The following is a 19,603-nucleotide window of genomic DNA, read 5'->3' as shown; positions in this document are numbered from 1 at the left end:
CTACACTGTGGGCATCTCAGGATACCCCACCTTCACTCTAGGGCCAGGGCTCTTGCTGCTGTGAGAATCTAAAGGGGCCGCTGATCCGACAGAAGGCAGGCTCAGGCAGTCACGAGGACGACGGGGAGCCGCGGTGCACACAGGGGAAGCTTTGCTCCCTCCCTCACCACTCAGCTCCCGAAGTGCAGTCTTGGTTCCTAACAGGCCATGGACCGGGACTCGTGTGTGGACCGGAACCAGGCTGCCCACTGGCCCCCTGCGTTTCCTCCCCCCACTCTTTCCTCCTCTCGGTTTACCTTGAACAACCGTCTGGTTAGCCCACCTCCCTTCCAACCACACACACAGATCAGTCTCTTGTTACTAATCACTGAATTCTGGTGCTGAAAAGGACCTGGGTAAAAACCTAGTCTGTCCCCCTCCTCCCACACACGAGACCAAATGGAGGAGGCCTGAAAACCTGCTGCCCAGCACGGGGACAGGGGGACAACGACTCCACGCCTGCCCTGAAGGGCAGTGCGCTGAGTAAGGAGTACCCAAGCTCCCGGGCCGGTCCCAAGAAGGCACTGGCGACGGCCCATTATGGGGTGGCGGGTCTCACGGTGGGGCTGCCCCTGCAGGGCGCGCCCTCAGCCCCGCACTCACCACGTTGACGCGGCTCAGAGGGAAGCTGGGGCGAGGGTACTTCCTCAATCATGTCACTTCCCTGGGTGCCAGTAACTAACTCACAGATGGGACAGATAAGACAGTGAACCCTGCCCGCCTCCAGCTGCCGACCACACTTACCCAGATGTCACACTTGCCGGGGAAGAAACGCTCAGGGATGCGGGCGGCGTACAGGGCCGCCCCCGTGATGTACAGGCCAGCCATGAGCAACAGCCAGCCGATCTGCCCGATGGTAGCAGCCTTCAGGAAGCCCTCCGAGATGACGTAGTGCAAGGCGGGGATGATCCCGCTCAGGCCGAGGCCCAGAAACACTCCTGGGAATCACAAGGACACAATGGAGACAAGGAGAAAGGAGGAGGGACAACTTGGCACGGTGCCAGTGACTCTGTAAACTGAGCATCTCAAAAGCGGGATGCAACATTAGCTTCTAGTTTCAAAAGAAAAAGAAGGTTCTTCAAACTCTGGGATTCTGCCACACAATTCAGCACGGCTACGTTCTAAAAAGAGATCTATTTACAAAGGCAAAGAGAGAGCCTCCTGCTGAAAAAGCCTCGGCTCCATAAATCAGCAGTCTTCAAGGAGCTTAGAGTGATGTGCTGCTGAATGCCTTAGGAACCAACAACTCAAGTGGTTGGCTCGCAACACCCTATATGCGCTTCTTTACAAGACGCAGGCTACAGTACAGGGCAGTTCCACATAGTTTATCCTCCCTTGAGACAACGGACACCCCGGGATGAGAGAGGTAGGGTGGGCGATGAGAGAGGGAGGGCCCCCAGAGCACCAGCCAGACACCCAAGTCCACCAGCACGGCACCCCCCAATCGGACTGCCTTCGAACCCTCTACAGCAAGTGCTCTGCAAACTTCTGGACATGCCCTGGGTTATAAGACTAAACTGAGTCTGGATCACCGATTTTTTTTTTGAATGAACTGAAATAAAACATATCAGACTGTGTCAAGTTGAAGGTTAAGTACCATTTTGTCCAAGTTCTGTAATTTATGTTACTTATGTATTATAAAGACGTGTCTAGGGTTGTAAAAGAAAATGTCACGATCAGAAACAGCCTAAAGGTAACCGGGGTCTAAAGCCACCATGAAGTGTGCACCTCGACCAAGCACCACATGGACAGGGACTGCAGATAAGCTGCGGCTTGGGCTTTAGCACGAAATGGTTTAGAGCGAAAAGACTGAAAGGACGAGCACTCCTTTTTGTACTTCCGGTTCATCCTCGGCAGGCGCTGGGTGTGGCAAAAAGACTAGAGGCAGAAACACTCGCACAGGAAGGAAGGGGCTTTCGGTTGGTTTCCAACCAAATAGGCATGATCCTGAACATAAAACCCTCTTCATCCTGTACCAGAGAAGGTGTGTGCTATCTCTATAACACCATCAGTTTGGGAGTAAAGACTTTTTTTTTTTTTTTTTTACACATTTAAAAATGAAAATACATAGAAAGGAACCATCATTTCACAAAAGGTATGGAGCCACAGACGTAAGGACCACGTACAGCCCTGGACTCGTGTAAACTGTACTATCAGATGCATCAGCTCAGCACCCACTCCCACTGATGCTGTGAGACGAGCAGGGACACCCCAACATTACAAGCCCCTCAAGAATAGAAACCGTGACTTCTCCATCTCTGCATCATAAGTGCCTAGCCGGATGCTTGGCCAACCATGGCCCTCTCGTGCAGACTGGCAGCATGGAACCCCAGTCTGGGCTTCTTACCTGCTCTCACGCCCCGGTACTGGGGGGTGGCGAACATGTCCCACTGGGAGACGATGATGGCTGCGATGCCCAGGACACAGATGACAATCAAGTAGATGAAGCAAGGTTGTGGGTTACAGTAGAAGGAGTAATAGAGCCAAGGAACGAAACTTCCCATGATCAGAAGAGCAATACCAGAGTAATCCAGTCTAGGGCGGGGGAGAAAATCCACTTACTGTCGGACATCGCTGCCCACTGCAGCTCCCAGGCAAGAGCGCCGGCAGGCAGCGTCGAGGGCTCTGCCCACGCTGCTGGACGCGCTCCCTGAGCCCACGGGCTTTGGACCACTGGTCCAAACAGGGACTCTGCAGATACTTACTTGGAGAAGATCCGGGAGACCCCTTCTGAGTGGCAGTAGACTGTGTGGAACAGCCACGAGAAAGAAAGGCAGAGAATGGCCCCCAGGAAGAATAATCCGAAGACCACCTTTTCCTGCAGGGGGGCCACAAAGGAGATGTTGGGGCGAAACATATAAAAGATCCCCAGGCACAGGAAGAACACACAACCTAGAAAAGAGGACGGAAGAAAGCCGGGATTACTACCTTCTGAAGAGTGTTATGCATCGATTACGTTTTCAGTCCTGACACCTGAATCAAAATTCTTCCGAACAACTAAATCTTATCCAAAACACTGGTCTGCTCCAGACACTGTTGGTATCACATGCCCCTCAGCTTCACAAGCGCAGTATAACAGGGTAACTTGTGATTAATCCAAAAAGAAAACAGACAAGGCCTGCTAACTAAGCCCACCTCTATCTCTAGATCCATAAGAAATTCCATTTATAATGTTTTCGGCACATGTGCTACAGCTAGGTTTCAAAGGCCCACTCGGCAGTTTCTTTTGCAATGAACGCTGACCCCTCCAAACTCTGCTAGGAAATACAGCGGTTGGTCTCCACCAACCGCTCTATGGAACCACCTGCGGCTCTGGTCCTCACCAGCTGGCCCACAGAGTTAGGAGTTAGGGACAGTGAAGTGCTATTTGGGCAATTTCAAACCAGTTTTTAAACTGTTTTTCACAGTAAGATACCACATTCTTATTGCTCAGGGAAAGGCTACTTAACACAAGACAAACATAGAAATTAAGAAGTTAAAACATTTGCTAAGTGATTCTGTGTGATCATTTAGTAAAGTTAGAAGCCAGCAACAAACTCGATCTGATTCTCTGCTCTGATCTACTCTCTGATTTTGGAGAACTTGGAGGCACAGAGGAAATCAAATATGTGGTAAGATACGTACATTAAATGGGGAAAGGCCAGACTACTCAATACATTCACCAGGTTGTGCGATCGTCACTATTTCATTTCAGAACATTTTCACTGGCCCCAAAAAGAAGTCCCACACCTGCTCAGCCATCTCCCATCACCCCACCCCCACCCCCCAACAACCCTAACAAAGCACTGATCTAGTGGACTTTCTAGCTCTGTGCATTTCCCCATTTTGGGTACTTCGTGTATATGGATCGTACAGTACCCGGCCTTTGTGTCCGGCTCCTTTCACTTCACACGAGGTTTTCATGGCTAGCCCGTGCCGTTGCCCATTCTCAGCAGTCCAGCCCTTTTAAGGCTGTATAATACTCCACTGCATCCATACACTACACTTTATTTATAGGTCCGGTGATAGATACTTGGTTGTTCCCACTTTCCCCTAACGATGAATAAAGCTGCTAAAAACATTCATGTACACACCTTTGTGGGAATATGTCCTCAATACTCTTGGGTATATACCTAAAATTGCTGGTAACTCCGTTTAATTTTCTGAGGAACTGAAACCGTTTTCCATATAGATTGCGCCATTTTCCATTCCACCAGCAATGCGTGAGAGTTCTAATCTTTACATATCCGGGCAAAGACTTGTCACTTTCCATTTTCTTGATAACAGCCATTCTTGTGAGTGTGAAGTTGTATCTCACTGTACTTCCTCAAATGACTCACGATGTCATTGAGCACCTTTCTCATATGTTCACTGGCCATGCGTAATGACTTTTAAAAATCAACTTACTTCTGTAAAATAACTACTTTCCTCTCCATGCTCATTAAAATATTACAGCCAATTCTGCATAGTGCCTTTTCCTTGGCCTGGTTTAAGGACATGTCTGAAAACCTAGTGTAAACTGGGACAACCAGAGACACCACCGAGGAGCTGCATCACAAGCAATCCAGTAAACAAAAACGGCAAATTCAAAACACACTTTCTAAGTTCTGTCCTTACCCTTACATACAGCGGTGGGGGGAGGACCAGAAAGGTCACATTAATCATTACTACTCAACATACCCAAGAGATGTGTCCAGATGTTGCCTGTCTCAGTGTGTATTCTGAAAATGCTCTTAAAACAGGCGCGGAAAGAAGGCATCGGGGGCCGGTGTCCATGTAGGAGGAAGTCATTATCCTTGAGCCACTCAGGTAGCACGTCGTGAGGGATCACTCGCCATCGACCTTCCCAGACCTGGAAGAGGATCAGCAAATCCTTCTGTGGGGTTAACGGTTGATTTAGCAACACTGATGGCTCTCTCTTACCGCACTGCCTTACAGTGAGATAAAGTAAACTATCTTCAGAAAGACAAATGCATCCAAAGGCATAATGGCCTATACTCTGGAAAAACTGACGGAGGAAAAAATACATTCTTTTTATTGGGGTAGGGGAGCTTTTCTAAGGAAAAGGAAAGAGCAAATGAAGTTACAGAAAATACCCAGGCGACTTCCCTGGTGGCCTAATGGTTAGGATTCTGCGCTTTCACTGGGGAGCGCCTGGGTTCAGTCCTGAGTCAGGGAACTGACATGGGCAAGCCACAAGACATGGCCAAGAAGAAAAAAAAAGTGCTTTCCAGCTCTGTTTCAGTCCGGCCAAGGCAAGATGAGAGGCTGGAGTCCTGCCCATACAGATGCTCATCCTTCATCCTTCATGACAGACTCTGTGTTAATCGCTCAGTAGTGTCTGACTCTGTGACCCAATGGACTGTCCCCCACCAGGCTGCTCTGTCCATGGAATTCTCCAGGCACAAACACTGGAGTGGGTTGCCATTCCCTTCTCCATGAAGGGAGAAGAGAATCGCTCAGTCATGTCCGATTCTTTGTGACCCTGTGGACTATACAGTCCATGGAATTCTCCAGGCCAGAATACTCTAGTTGGTAGCCTTTCTCCTCTCCAGGGAATCTTCCGGACCCAGGGATCAAACCCAGGTCTCCCGCATTTCAGGCAGACTCTTTACCAGCTGAGCCACCGTGGGTAGCCTCTCCCTTCTTCAGCAGATCTTCGCAACCCAGGAATCGAACTGGGGGCTCACGCATTACAGGTGGACTCTTTACCAACTGAGTTACCAGGGAAGCCCCTAATACATACCAGGAAAACCCCTGTTGTATTAAGTAAGACCGTTTTTATACTTAATATTCCTGTTGGTGGGGAAAAAACGTAGAATCACACTTAGGCACCTTTTGCTAAAATTGCCTCCCTCTCCTTTGCTTTCTCTTCCAATCACAGCAAATATAATCAAGTAGAAAGAAAGAGCAAAGGGGTCGGAAAACCTTGGATCTCTGCCATTACCCAGTTGAAGGAGTCTTCATTAACTAGAAAAATCCTCAAGCCTCAGTTTTCTCGTTTATAAAACGAGGACACGAGTGTGGAAACTTACGAGAATGCACAGAAATGACCCCCAGCTCCCCCACCCCAAAGGCGGTGTGCAACCCTGCTGTCCCACAGGCGGCCACCCGAGAGCTCGAGCCTGGGGAGCCGCCAAGGAGCGCAGCCTCCGGCCCTTCAGGTCCCCTCTTCCTCGCTGCCACTCCCCTGTCAGGCTCTAAAGGAAAGAGATGGGGGTGGGGGAGCCCCTCCTAAAAAACACGCCAGCCTCATCACTCCGCTCCTTTCACGACTCTCAGCCCAGCGAGCTCACACCGTAAGATCACTTCCGCCTCAACTAACCTGCCCTTGCTAAGCCAAACAGACGCCGAGGAAGAGGCAGAAGCACGTCCACCTAGGGCTTCCCCTTGGACCTCCACCTGCCGGCCACCGTGCCCACCCCTCCCCTCCCCTCCCTGCACTCCACTGGGGTGGGACGAAAAACCGAGAATAGCAATGACCCCCTCACAATGGCATTCACGATCCGTCTCCACTCTCCTCCCAAACCCAGGCTTGTGCTCACCTGCCCTCCCACTGGTGGTTCCTAACGTGCAACAAAATAAACTCATCTGTCACCAGATGCTGCTACTCAGCTTTACTTGGAGAGAACTTTATTTTCTAAGATGGAAACCAATCCTCGCCTCCCTCCAGGCAGTGCACAGCCTGCAAACAGCTCTGCTGTGATTGTATGAGGAGAGCTACTGTGTTATCACACGAGCAGTTACTAGCTCTTACCAGTGACACCGGTACACAGTGTCAGAGCAGCTTTCCCTGAGGTTTCTAAACACACACTCTGGCCTCTGAAGGCTGGGCCCAGGCACTGTGCCTCCATCGTTACATTGCACCCGTGGCTCAACTGGCAGGGCAGCCAAATGCCGACCAGACAGGTATTCTCCCCCCTCAACTCCAAGCAAGAAGAACAAGGTCAAGCTTAGTCAAAGACACCTTTGTTTATAAGCTTGACAAGGGCAATGCCTAAATCAAACATCTTAGCAATGGTTCACCAGAGTGGTGTTAGACCATATGATAAACAAAACATATTTAGAAAAAAAAAAATGACCCGCAGAAGACCTCTATGTCCACACGGGCCAGACTATGATGGTAGACTAGCAGCGACTGAAGGCTGGAATAAAAGAGACGCCAAACACAAACACTCTCTAAAGCCTAAATGACTCTATCTACTCCCCCTATTCCTGTAGAAAAGCCTTCTCCACAAGGTAAAGCACACAAGCAAGGTGGCAGGACACTGCATTCTCAACTGTCTGTTTACTTGCTTCCAAGAAACAGAATCCAGTGTCACCAAATACAGGCAGGTGGGTTTATCAAGGACAGTCAGGAGCTTGGCCACGGTGGGTGGGGTGACTCAGGAAGCCTGCCCCTTTTGCTCAGACACACTTCTACGGGATAATAGGGGTTCATAATAATTTTATGACCCACTCCTTTCCTTCAGGAAATCATAGTCTATAGCAAACAAGTGTCCTATTTATTCACCACCTGTTATCTCTTAAACTGGAAAGTTTTATTTGCCTTACTCTCTATTCTTGGTTCAGAAAGGAGAACAAAAAGTCAAGTTACCTACAGCACCCCACTGATCCATAAATATAAAAATCCCTAGTGGCTGACACTGAATACTCAACTCTGAGATTTAAGGGAAAAACTTGCTTTTGAAAACCAAAATGTATCTTTTGTATCCCTTTGCTCTAACTCTACTGAGATAGTGATTACTAGAATGCGTTTAATGTTTCGATTGGCTTTTTTTTCACCAGTTTTCAAACACTGATTAAAATTTTCTGGGCTCTAAAAGTAGATCCATAAATGTTTAAGACTCTGCCACCCTTTCCCTGAAATCCCTCTGGTCTTGAAAGAGATGTCTATATTCAGATTATAATGTTTTCTTCTCGGCTCTGGTCCAAAGTACAGGACTCTAAGTCAACTGGCCCCAATTATTTCTAGCATCATTGTAAATGTAGAAAAACCTAAATTTAGTTTTTAGGATCTAAGACTACATAAAAAGTCTTGGTTTCACAAAACTCATGAAAAAGCCAAGTGTCAGAAAAATTTTTCTCTAAATGATCAAGAGTTCTTCAAAATCGTTTAATAATAAATTTACACACACAGGTTGAACTGTGTTGACCTGAGGTCACACCTGTCAGGATCGGATGGATCAAGTGGCTAAACCCATACATATCAGGGTCCCTGATCATGTTTTCGAAACAAGCAACCCCAATTCCAGATGCCATTTTAGGGGAACAGAGCCCCACGGGGATCCTAATGACTCAGAAAACATACCAGCCACACTGACAACACTGGATGTGTGTGAAGACGAGGTAAGTCCTACCTGAGGAAGAGTCTATCACCCACTGGACCCCGAGAGGAGGAGCACGCTGCAGAGCAGACTCATTTCAGGGCCTGTGGGCATCGAGCACCCCCAACTCTGCTTCCTTCTGTCCTATCTAACTGGTCAGTAAGACATCTACTCTGTGAGCCGGTTTCCCAGCTAGAGGATCTAGTTTTCTCAACCCTTTATGGGGGCTGCTGCAGGCAGCCCACTCACTGGGACACACACTCTCCCCAGAGGGACGGTACTCCTGCTCTCCTAACTCGCAGACTTGTTTGGGAAGGACTAAACATACAGCGTGGAAATGACCAGGAGCAGCCACCTTACCTTACAGACAAACTCCTCCATCCTCTCCATGGCATGGTGGGCTTGCAGGAGGGGGGACATGCCCATGAACCCCTCATCTTCCTGAGATGCTCCATCATCGCACTCACACTCCTCCACGCTCTGCAAGGCAATCACAGAGACAGTCGGGGACAGAGGTCAGGAGCCAGAGGAAACGAACAATACCTTTTCCTTGAAAAAATTACACTGAAAATCTCTTAAGGTTAAAACAAGGCCTCAGACAAGTTAACAATATAGGAAGTAAGGTCTGTTTATTATAGAATTACTGAGTACTAAAAATAAGAGGTGCCTGATTCTTCTCTGCAGACAATTAAACTACGGCAGCAGCATTCCTGTTTGTTTCTGTAGCAAGGTTCAGGAGTGGCCTTGGATGCTTTGTTTTTAGTTGTAAGAATTATAGACCACAAAATACTATTACATATACAAAGCTGAGAAATTACCGAGGGGACAATCTCCAAGAATCCCACCTGGAACGTGTAAAATAAATCTAATGCAGTTAAGTGCTCTAGGGGAAAGGAGGAAAAACACTGTAAAACCATTTACTAAATCCCTAAAGCACACCAAGCACAAAAGCAAGGCCATTCAATTTAATCCTGACAACCACCTTACTATATCAGTATTCTTATCTAAACCTATAGCACATCAGGCAGGGACTTCCCTGGTGGTTTAATGGGTGGGAATCCGTCTTCCAGTGCAGGGGACATGGGTTCAATCCCTGGTCTGAGAAGGAATGCCACCGCACGCTCTGGGGCAGCTAAGCCCACGTGCCACAACTACAGCCTGCGCTCCAGAGCCCAAAACTGCAACGACGGAGCCCACATGCCAAACTACTGAGCCCGTGTGCCTGAGGCCAGCAAGGCACCACAACTGAGCCTGCCCGCTCCAGCTACTGAGCCCGTGTGCCTGAGGCCAGCAAGGCACCACTACTGAGCCTGCCCGCTCCAGCTACGGAGCCCGTGAACCGAGCACCTGTGCTCCACAGCAGGAAAAGCCACCGCCACGAGAAGCCTGAAGAGCACAACTAGAGAAAGCTCACATGCAGCAACAAAGACCCAGCACAACCAAAAATATTAACAAAATAATCCCCTGCACTGCAGCTACTGAGCCCCCTTATAACAGAATACTCACAAACATGCCCTCAAAAAACAAATGTCTAAAACACAGGACCACAAATAGCTATTTATTGTGGTCAAGCATTGCAGAGTTGCTAATTAGGCATCTTCACAGAGTGGGTGGTGGTAAATATAGCTTCCTTGGTTAAACAGAGGATAACACGGTAGGAATTAAGTGGCCAGAACAAGGACAAAAATGTTTTCTCCACGACACATGGGCAAGTTTATAGCCCTGCCACATGATGAAGGTCTGGAAAAGTCTGCGCTGGGCACGATACACATCATATAAAAGCCTCTGTCTTCCAATATGAACTCTAAAGAATGACCCTGTCAGGAGTGGAAATTACTTTCAATTCCCCTTCCAGTAGCCACTAAACCACAGACCCAAAGATCTGCCTCAACAACGAACTGCATCCAAGGCGGTCACGGGTGAGGGTGAACGCACGCCACGTTCTGCCCTGTCGTCACACCTCTGACTGTCACCAACACGGATCACGAAGAGAAACAGGGCAGTGTGAACGGGGAACAGCGAAAACCCAAGCTGCCTAAAGTAAAGGCCGAAACCATAGTGCTCCACGGCTTCCTACGAATAAATCACTGTCCCTACACTGAAAGAGACGCCAGCACTCTGCAGTGAGTACAAAGACGCTTTCAAATCTCTCTTTCCTGCTCCCGTCAGTGAAGTCCATCTGTGAGAAGAGTTAAAGTGGGTTATATCTCAAAACACCACCATATCCAACTGATGATCCATTCAAAGTACAAGCTAAAATGTCAATTCTCCGGGCTGCACTTTACCTTTGGAAAGAGAACCAGAGTGATAAAGACCAAAGTCGTTAAAGATAAGTCTAACACAAAATGACAATAACCCACCAGTCTACTGGGTGTTGGTCTGCTTCAGCCCAGCTCAGCTCAGTTCAGTTTAATAAATATTTATTAAAAGGACGTTTTCTATAAAGGTGAGCAAAATACAGTCTCTGCCTTCCACGCGTGTACAATCTAATAAGGGACCAAATTAGCCACAAAGATAACTGTAACAAAAATTAGGTACAGTCAGTTTAGAAACGGAATGTGGAGCTCAGGAAAGGCTGCATGAGGAATTAGAATTTTGGAAAGATAAAAGAACTGTCGAGAAGGAAAAGCAAAAGCACTATTTTGAAGAAAAGAGACTAGTTCAGTTCAGCTGAAACTTAGGGGAATAGCTGGACATAAATTACATATTTACATACTAAAAGTCAGTAGGCAAGTGCCACAGGCTACAATCGTTGTTCAGTTGCTCAGTCATGTCCAACTCTTTGCAACCCCATGGACTGCAGCACGCCAGGATTCCCTGTGCTTCATCTTCTGGAGTTTGCTCAAACTCATGTCCATTGAATCAGTGATGCCGTCCAACCATCTCATCCTCTATCACCCCCTTCTCCTCTTGCCCTCAATCTTTCCCAGCATCAGGGTCTTTTTCAGTGAATTGGCTCTTGGAATCAGGTAGCCTAAGTACTGGAGCTTCAGCATCAGCATCAGCATCAGTCCTTGCAATGAATATTCAGGGTTGATTTCCTTTAGGACTGACTAGTTTGATCTTCGTGCTGTCCAAGGGACTCTCAAGAGTCTTCTCCAGCACCACAGTTCAAAAGCATCAATTCTGTGGTGCTCAGCCTTCTTTATGGTCCAGCTCTCACATCTGTAAATGACTACTGGAAAAACCACAGCTTTGACTATGTACAGCTTTGTCCACAAAGTGATGTCTCTGCTTTTTAATACACTGCCTAGGTTTATCACAGCTTTCCTTCCAAGGAGCAAACATCTTTTAATTTCATGGCTGCAGTCACCATCAGCAGTGACTTTGGAGCCCAAGAAAATAAAATTTGTCACTGTTTCCACTTTTTCCTCTATTTGCCATGAAGCAATGCGACTGAATACCAGGATCCTAGTTTTTTGAATGTTCAATTTTTCACACTCCTCTTTCACCCTCATCAAGAGCCTCTTTAGCTTCTCTTTACTTTCTGCCATTAGAGTGGTATCATCTGCATGTCTGAGGTTGTTGATATTTCTCCCAGCAACCTTGATTCCACCTTGTGATTCATCTAGCCTGGCATTTCACATGATGTCACTCTGCATATAAGTTAAATAAGGTGACAATATACAGCCTTGACATACTCCTTTCCCAATTTTCAATCAGTCCATTGTTCCATGTCCAATTCTAACTGCTGCTTCTTAACCTGCATACAGGTTTCTCAAGAGACAGGTAAGGTGGTCTGGTATTTCCATCTCTTTAATAATTTTCCATAGTGTGTTGTGATTCACATATAGCCAATGAAGCAGATGTTTTTCTGGAATTCCTTTGCTTTCTCTATGATCCAATGGATGTTGACAATTTGATTTCTGGTTCCTCAACCTTTTCTAAAGCCAGTTTGTACATCTGGAAGCTCCTGGTTCATGTACAGCTGAAGCTAGCTTGAAGGAATTTGAGCATAACCTTGCTAACATGTGAAATGAGTGCAACTGTACGGTAATTGGAACATTCTTTGGCATTACTGTTCTTTGGGAGTGGAATAAAAACTGGCCTTTTCTGGACCTTTGGCCACTACTAAGTTTTTCAAATTTGTTGACATTTAAGTGTAGCACTTTAAAAGCATGATCTTTTAGGATTTTGAATAGCTCAGCTAGAATTCTATCACCTCCACTAGCTTTGCTTACAGTAATGCTTCCTAAGGCCGACTGGACTTCACACTCCAGTATGTCTAGCCCTAGGTGAGTGACCACACCATCATGGTTATCCAAGTCATTAGGACTTTTTTGCACAGTATTCTTGCCACCTGTTCTTAATCATAATCGTAATGCTGTCCATGATGAGAAGATAAAGGTAGAGGAAACGGAAAGGTATCCAGGGCCAGGACACCAAACCTGGGTCAAAGTGTGTTTGCCCCTTCAGAGGTCTGAGAACTGAGGCCTGCTGTATCCACGTAATTACAAGGAATACAAGCTAAGGCCCCCATACAAGATGACTTCATGTGTTCAGAAAATACCTGCCCAGGAAGATTAAGGACACAAACTACTAGGTGACATTATGAGCTTCAGAACTTCTCAAAAATTCACTAACTATTAGACTGCTCAACCAGCTCCTTAGTACAGTTGCTGAACTGGTCAAATCTGCTCCCTTCCAAGTATGTGCTCACTAGACTTGCTCCAACTATCAAAACTATCATAAACTCTGTGCAATGTCAATATGAGCTCGGTACTGAAAGTACCTGCCATAAACCACGACAGTCAGGCCCCAAACCACACACACGGCTGTCCGCAACCTCTCCTCTCTAAACAAGACCCTGAGGGTGCTGCTCACTCTTACTGCAGTAAGAAACTTCACTTCATCTTGTCAACAAGTTACTGTTTGCTTGCTTGCCTTTTTTAATTAACCATTTTTTAAACTGAGGTACAGTGAACTTACAATGCTGTTAGTTTCGTGCTAAGTTTTGTGCTGCAAAGTGATTCAATGATACATCAATGGGCTATACCTTGGTAGTCTTTTTGGAAAGTTGACAGGTTGAATCCAGCCTTAAATTTAGAAATCTGCAATGTGTAGTAAGGGCACTAGCAAGCTGATATACCTAGCCCAGACACACACAGGGGTCAGCGGAAACTAAGGTGTCCAAAACAAGAGCTGAAAGAGTAAGCGCTGACGACTGCATTTCTGGTATCATCCAACACAGTAAGTTCAACAGCTAGTCTCTGTGAACATTCATTTTGGTCTGCCTAGAAATACACATACTCTTAACCTTAAAGACTAGTTCTCTCTATCAAAGTTTGATGGAAAAAATCTTTAAAATCATCCAAATTTTTTTTTTAAAATTCTCACAAAGCAACTGTTTTTTAATCTTTATTGAAGTTCCTAAGCAGACCTCAAGAAAAGAAAATGAAGTGATTGGCAGACAGGAGTGATTGGCAGACAAATCAGCTTTCTTATGATAAACTAACAAACTGTGGCATTCTTATGAGTTTGGTTAAAGCACACATCAGTCCAAGAGAATAAATCCTAGGTTAAATGAATGAAGAGTTGGCTGCAGCCCCCATTTATGAGGAAGAATCTGGAGCAGAGGAAAAGTAGGACAACCATAAAGGCTGCTCTCTTTATTTAACTTTATACCTTAAAAATTCAGAGATATGAAATAAAGCCATAAAACTAAAGATCAGGGTAACCTGGTTTGAAATGTCTCTTTTGTGTTATCTATAGATGCTTATGAAACATAAACTATAAACTTCAGCAAATACAGTTAAAAAGCCAAGGCTTTAGAATCAGAGACCTAGAAATAATAGTCTATGCCCTTCAACCAACACATAACACTACACACTTCAGAAAGAATTTTGGCTGATAGAATACTGGGGCAAGGGTTAAAGATCTGGATTTTAGGCTCCACTGTCTAGGCTTACTTGTTAACAAACTGACTCCCTGTCCCCTCTGTCCTTCATTCCAGCCATACCGAACATTCTGCAGATGCACACGTCAGCATACACCAGTGTGCACTTGGCACGTTTAGCTACTACCGTTACTGCTATCCCCTCAGAGCACTGTGCCCTTTCTGAGTCTGCACATCTGCTACCCCCTTTGCCTGGAATGCTTTCCGGTCCTTCAGGAACCAAGCCAAGCCTCATCTAGTTTCGCTTAATGCATTTCCACTCCCTTTTAGATTACCCCAGTCATAGAAAAAGCAATCCTAAAATTCATATGGAATGACGAAGGACTCTGAACAGTCAAATCAGTCTTGAGAAAGAACAACAAAGCTGGAGGCATCACACTTCCAGACATATTACAAAGCTACAGTCATGGACACGGTATGGACTGGCATAAAGACAGCCATACTGACCAGTGGCCCTGCTCAGACATCTACACCTTTGCTCTCCAGGCAGAGTTGCTTGAGTCACTTAAAAGGTGGTCTTTCCTCTGGAAGGTAAAAGAAAAGACTAGGTTCTTTTTCCAGAAGCCTACTGACTCCCAAGATATGCACTCGAGACAAAGCATCTGGAGAAGCAGTTTCAGCATACACTCAGGATTTCTCCAAAAACAGAAATGACAATGCCCTCACTAAAGCGTGGTCAAACTATAAGGGATATATGGTAACTACAAAACCCATTTCATTGAACAAGATAGGGCAGCTTAAGTGTGGTTTTACGTGTCAACAGAAAAGGTGTGACTAACTCCTAGATAACTTAAGAGACTTCAAAACCTTACAAACGTGCTCGAGGTTCCTTTTCAAAATACCACCTTCTCTCCAGCAGAGTCCTCAAAATTTTTAACATTTTTCCTCCAGCCACATTCCCATAAATCTGTTTTTACTCACCATTCTTTAACTTCAGTTCAGTTCAGTTCAGTCGCGTCCAACTCTTTGCGACCCCATGAATTGCAGCATGCCAGGCCTCCCTGTCCATCACCAACTCCTGGAGTTCACTCAGACTCACGTCCATTGAGTCAGTGCTGCCATCCAGCCATCATCTCATCCTCTGTCGTCCCCTTCTCCTCCTGCCCCCAATCCCTCCCAGCATCAGAGTCTTTTCCAACTTACTTTTTTATGATAGGAAGAAAAGCCAGACGCCTCTACAAGAGGCTCCCGACCGGCGTGGTGGGCATCACTGTCACCGCTCCTCGCGCCATCGAGCTGGTGCCCTTTCCTGAGCCTGAGAGCTGGCTCTGGAGTCTTGCTGTGCTCCAGCCGGCTTTCCTCTGTCTCGTTCATGGGACACTCGAGGCTTTCTGACAAAGAGGTCTTTCTTTCTGTCCCTTCTTCTTGGGAGGATGGATGTTTAGGATACGGAGTTGATTCTACAGGAGAGGAAGCTCTGCATTAACATATTTGCATGAGTGATGGGGGAAGACACAGGTTGTATTATTATACACTAAAACTAAAATTTTCTGTACTCATTAAGAACAATAAATAATGTATTAAAAAACCCCTATTTTGTTGAAAAAAGGACTGCCAAAATCTACTTTTAAATGAAAAAAGCAGAATACAAAAGATACATGTATAATATTCTCACTTACATATTATAATAAAAGTATATAATCATAAACAAGTATAGTTGTGCACACAGGATAACTATTTAAATATTCAAAACTGTGTTTTCGATGCACAAGTACATACACAAGGAAGAACCTAGAGTTAGGAGGGAGGCGGCTTACTTTTCATTTTATTCTGCCTGCATTTTTTTTTCCATATGCCATATACTACTCTTTCAGTTAAAAACATACCTAATATAGAAAGAATATATGTGGATTTTATGTACTACAACTAGGTTTTACATATTCAATTTCATTTGCATCATCACAATGATTCTCCAGGGTATTCTAATTTCTACTTCACAAGTAAAGAAATAAAAATTCACCACACTTTTATGAAATAAAGCAATGCCTCTGACTGACAGGGCATATATTACTGGTAATGTTTTGCATTTAAGTTGCTTAATGTCTGAAATATATCTACCTAAAGAAACTAAAGACCTACACATAGAAAACTATAAAACACTGGTGAAAGAAATCAAAGAGGACACTAATAGATGGAGAAATATACCGTGTTCATGGATCGGAAAAATCAATATAGTGAAAATGAGTATACTACCCAAAGCAATCTATAGATTCAATGCAATCCCTATCAAGCTACCAACGGTATTTTTCACAGAGCTAGAACAAATAATTTCACAATTTGTATGGAAATACAAAAAAACTCAAATAGCCAAAGCAATCTTGAAAAAGAAGAATGCAACTGGAGGAATCAACGTGCCTGACTTCAGGCTCTACTACAAAGCCACAGTCATCAAGACAGTATGGTACTGGCAAAAAGACAGAAATATAGATCAATGGAACAAAATAGAAAGCCCAGAGATAAATCCATGTACCTATGGACACCTTATCTTTGACAAAGGAGGCAAGAATATACAATGGAGAAAAGACAATCTCTTTAACAAGTGGTGCTGGGAAAACTGGTCAACCACTTGTAAAAGAATGAAACTAGAACACTTTCTAATACCATACACAAAAATAAACTCAAATGGATTAACGATCTAAACGTAAGACCAGAAACTATACAACTCCTAGAGGAGAACATAGACAAAACACTCTCTGACATAAATCACAGCAGGATCCTCTATGACCCACCTCCCAGAATACTGGAAATAAAAGCAAAAATACACAAATGGGACCTAATTAAAATTAAAAGCTTCTACACAATAAAGGAAACTATAAGCAAGGTGAAAAGATAGCCTTCAGAATGGGAGAAAATAATAGCAAATGAGGCAACTGACAAGAACTAATCTCAAAAATATACAAGCAACTCCTGCAGCTCAATTCCAGAAAAATAAACGACCCAATCAAAAAATGGGCCAAAGAACGACAGTATTTTTGAGCTGTTTTGAAATCTAACTGGACTACTCTGGAAGGTAAAACCTCAGGGCCAGAGCACACTTTCATACCCCTCTGACTCTGTGCACATAAATGTTTAATGAATAGGAACATTTAAATGTTCTTAAGTGGTAAAAACACTTTCAGAAGTCATCAATATGTCTCTAAACTGGATCACATAAGTTTCCTAGGAGTTCAATAATTCCAAGTCCTTGGCCCTCTAACTCATAAATTCGTAGGACAAATGCTTATTTTAGAGATTTTAGTTACATATCCAAATAAGGAGATTATCATAGCCAATCCAACTAAAAAGATGAAAACAGGAAGAAGCCAAGGTACATGTTATGCTCATAAATCCCAGGAGATGCAAAATTCTTACTGGGGGAAAAGGAGGAGTGGGGTGAAGTGGGAGGGCCTGGCCAGCATGCCGAGAGGGTGAAAGGCACACTTAAGTGTTCATGTGTGGACACACAAGACTAAGCATTAGCTCACGAGTTCAAGTTAGACTCCCACTCCAGTGTTCCTGCCTGGAGAATTCCAGGGATAGGGGAGCCTGGTGGGCTGCCGTCTATGGGGTCGCACAGAGTCGGACACGACTGAAGTGACTTAGCAGCAGCAGTAGCAGCAGCAGCTTCATGAACCATCTGAGTTTGTTGCAAGAGTTCACTCAAGTTTTTAGAACAAGAACAAACACCATCTTTAAAGATCACCAAAACTGGGCCTGTGCCTATCACATAAGGGCCTGAGCAAGCACATTCTAATAGTGAGATTATAAACTATGCTATAAATGCCCACTTCTGAAAGAGGAAACAATGTTAGTGGCTTACACATACTTATTTACAAAGCTGTTTCACACCCACCATTTCACTCTGTTTCAGGGAAGAGGGATCTAACATTTACTGTGGATCGGCAAAGTTAAATTCTGTATCACAGGATCTCACATAATTCTTACGTATGGCCCTCCAGGGTATTTTACCCCCCATCATACAGATGTGGAAACTAAGGCTCAGAGATTAGGTTACTTATCCAAGGCTATTAGTCTCTAACAGCAGCTGGAACTATGGTCCAACAGTACTTGCATAAATGATTTTCTTGCTAAAAAGAATAAAAAACAGGGGAAGTATCTGGAATTAGGCTTTAATTTGCTCTAAGATTCTTAACAGGAAAAGGGAGTGAGATGGAGATGGAAACTAAGACCTCAGAGTACCATTATCTGTTAATCCAAAGAGTTATTCTAAGGGAATAGTTAGCACATTCTAAATTATTCTAATATTCTAAGTTATTCAAAGAGAAATTTTTCATTCATCAAGATTCTATGAATGTTATGCTTGCTGTATTACACAGAAGTTGAGAGAGAGAGGTGGGGGGAGGGGAGAAAGGAACCCAATACACAACAGCTGGCAGGAAAAAACCAGTTAACTGAGAAGTGCTCTGAGTCTATGAACAGATGGAGAAATCCTACACAAGTCAACCTGGGTAACTTCCAGCAAGCAGAGCAGATCTAAGGTCTCTGAAAAGTGGCCTCATGTGTTCTAGGAGCAGACTCAAGCGTCACTTACTCTGCCCAAAAGCAATGGGGGTTTGCCAAGCAGAGTAGAGGAAAGGTACTCTGTGAGGAGAAAACAGCAATATGCAAGGCAAGGAGTCCGGGGTCTGCTCAGAAATCAGAGAACAGGGACAAATTCAAGATATGCTCAGTAGAGAAAAATCAACATTTGGATAACTGAATGAGGGTCCATGAAGACTCGACAGAAAGAACCCAGATGACTCATGCTTTTCGCTTGGGCAGTCGACTGCACAGAGGATGCCACCCACTCAGATGAAGAGATGATATGGGAGAAGTAAATTCATAGTAGAAGAATGAATTCATTTTCAGAAATGGGGTCTGAAGTGCAAGAAATGTTCAGCTGGCACCAGAAAACACAAGTCTGGAATTCAGAAGAGAGAATGAGCTTGAAAACAGAACTAGGTATTACTAGGATTAGAAGTGATACTAGCATATTAGTTAACACTGGACAAAATCCTTCTTTAAAAAAGTTATGAATTGTAGTGCTAGAGAAGATTCTTGAGAGTTCCCTGAACTGCAAGGAGATCAAACCAGTCAACCCTAAAGGAAATCAACCCTGAATAATCATTGGAAGGACTGATGCTGAAGCTCTAATACTTTGGCCACTTGATACAAAGAGCTAATTCACTGGAAAACACCCTGATGCTGGGAAAAATTGAGGGCAGAAGAAGGGGATGACAGAGGATAAGATGGTTGGTTGGCATCACCAACTCAATGGACATGGGTTTGAGCAAACTCCGGGAGATAGTGAAGGCCAGGGAAGTGTGCTGCAGTCCACGGGGTCACAAAGAATCAGACAGGACTCAGTGACTGCACAACAACA

At 44.9% G+C, this 19,603-nt stretch overlaps 1 protein-coding gene across 1 annotated transcript in view; it reads right to left on the bottom strand.

Annotated features, from left to right (window-relative positions):
- Window positions 1-19,603, bottom strand: part of ADIPOR2 (adiponectin receptor 2) — a 40,005-nt gene that overhangs the window by 2,758 nt on the left and 17,644 nt on the right. The window contains exons 2-7 of the mRNA XM_068970447.1: window positions 15,385-15,641; window positions 8,706-8,825; window positions 4,699-4,870; window positions 2,745-2,931; window positions 2,387-2,574; window positions 784-977 (exon numbers count right to left, since the gene is read on the bottom strand). Of these exons, the coding sequence (XP_068826548.1) occupies window positions 784-977; window positions 2,387-2,574; window positions 2,745-2,931; window positions 4,699-4,870; window positions 8,706-8,825; window positions 15,385-15,555 (1,032 nt within the window). The 5' untranslated portion in view covers window positions 15,556-15,641. The remainder of the gene's footprint in view (window positions 1-783; window positions 978-2,386; window positions 2,575-2,744; window positions 2,932-4,698; window positions 4,871-8,705; window positions 8,826-15,384; window positions 15,642-19,603) is intronic.

Source organism: Capricornis sumatraensis, chromosome 4 (genome assembly GCF_032405125.1).
Source record: "Capricornis sumatraensis isolate serow.1 chromosome 4, serow.2, whole genome shotgun sequence".
NCBI classification, from domain to species: Eukaryota; Metazoa; Chordata; class Mammalia; order Artiodactyla; family Bovidae; genus Capricornis; species Capricornis sumatraensis.
Note: the sequence above shows the minus strand (reverse complement) of the source record. Positions and strands in the feature narration are given on the sequence as shown.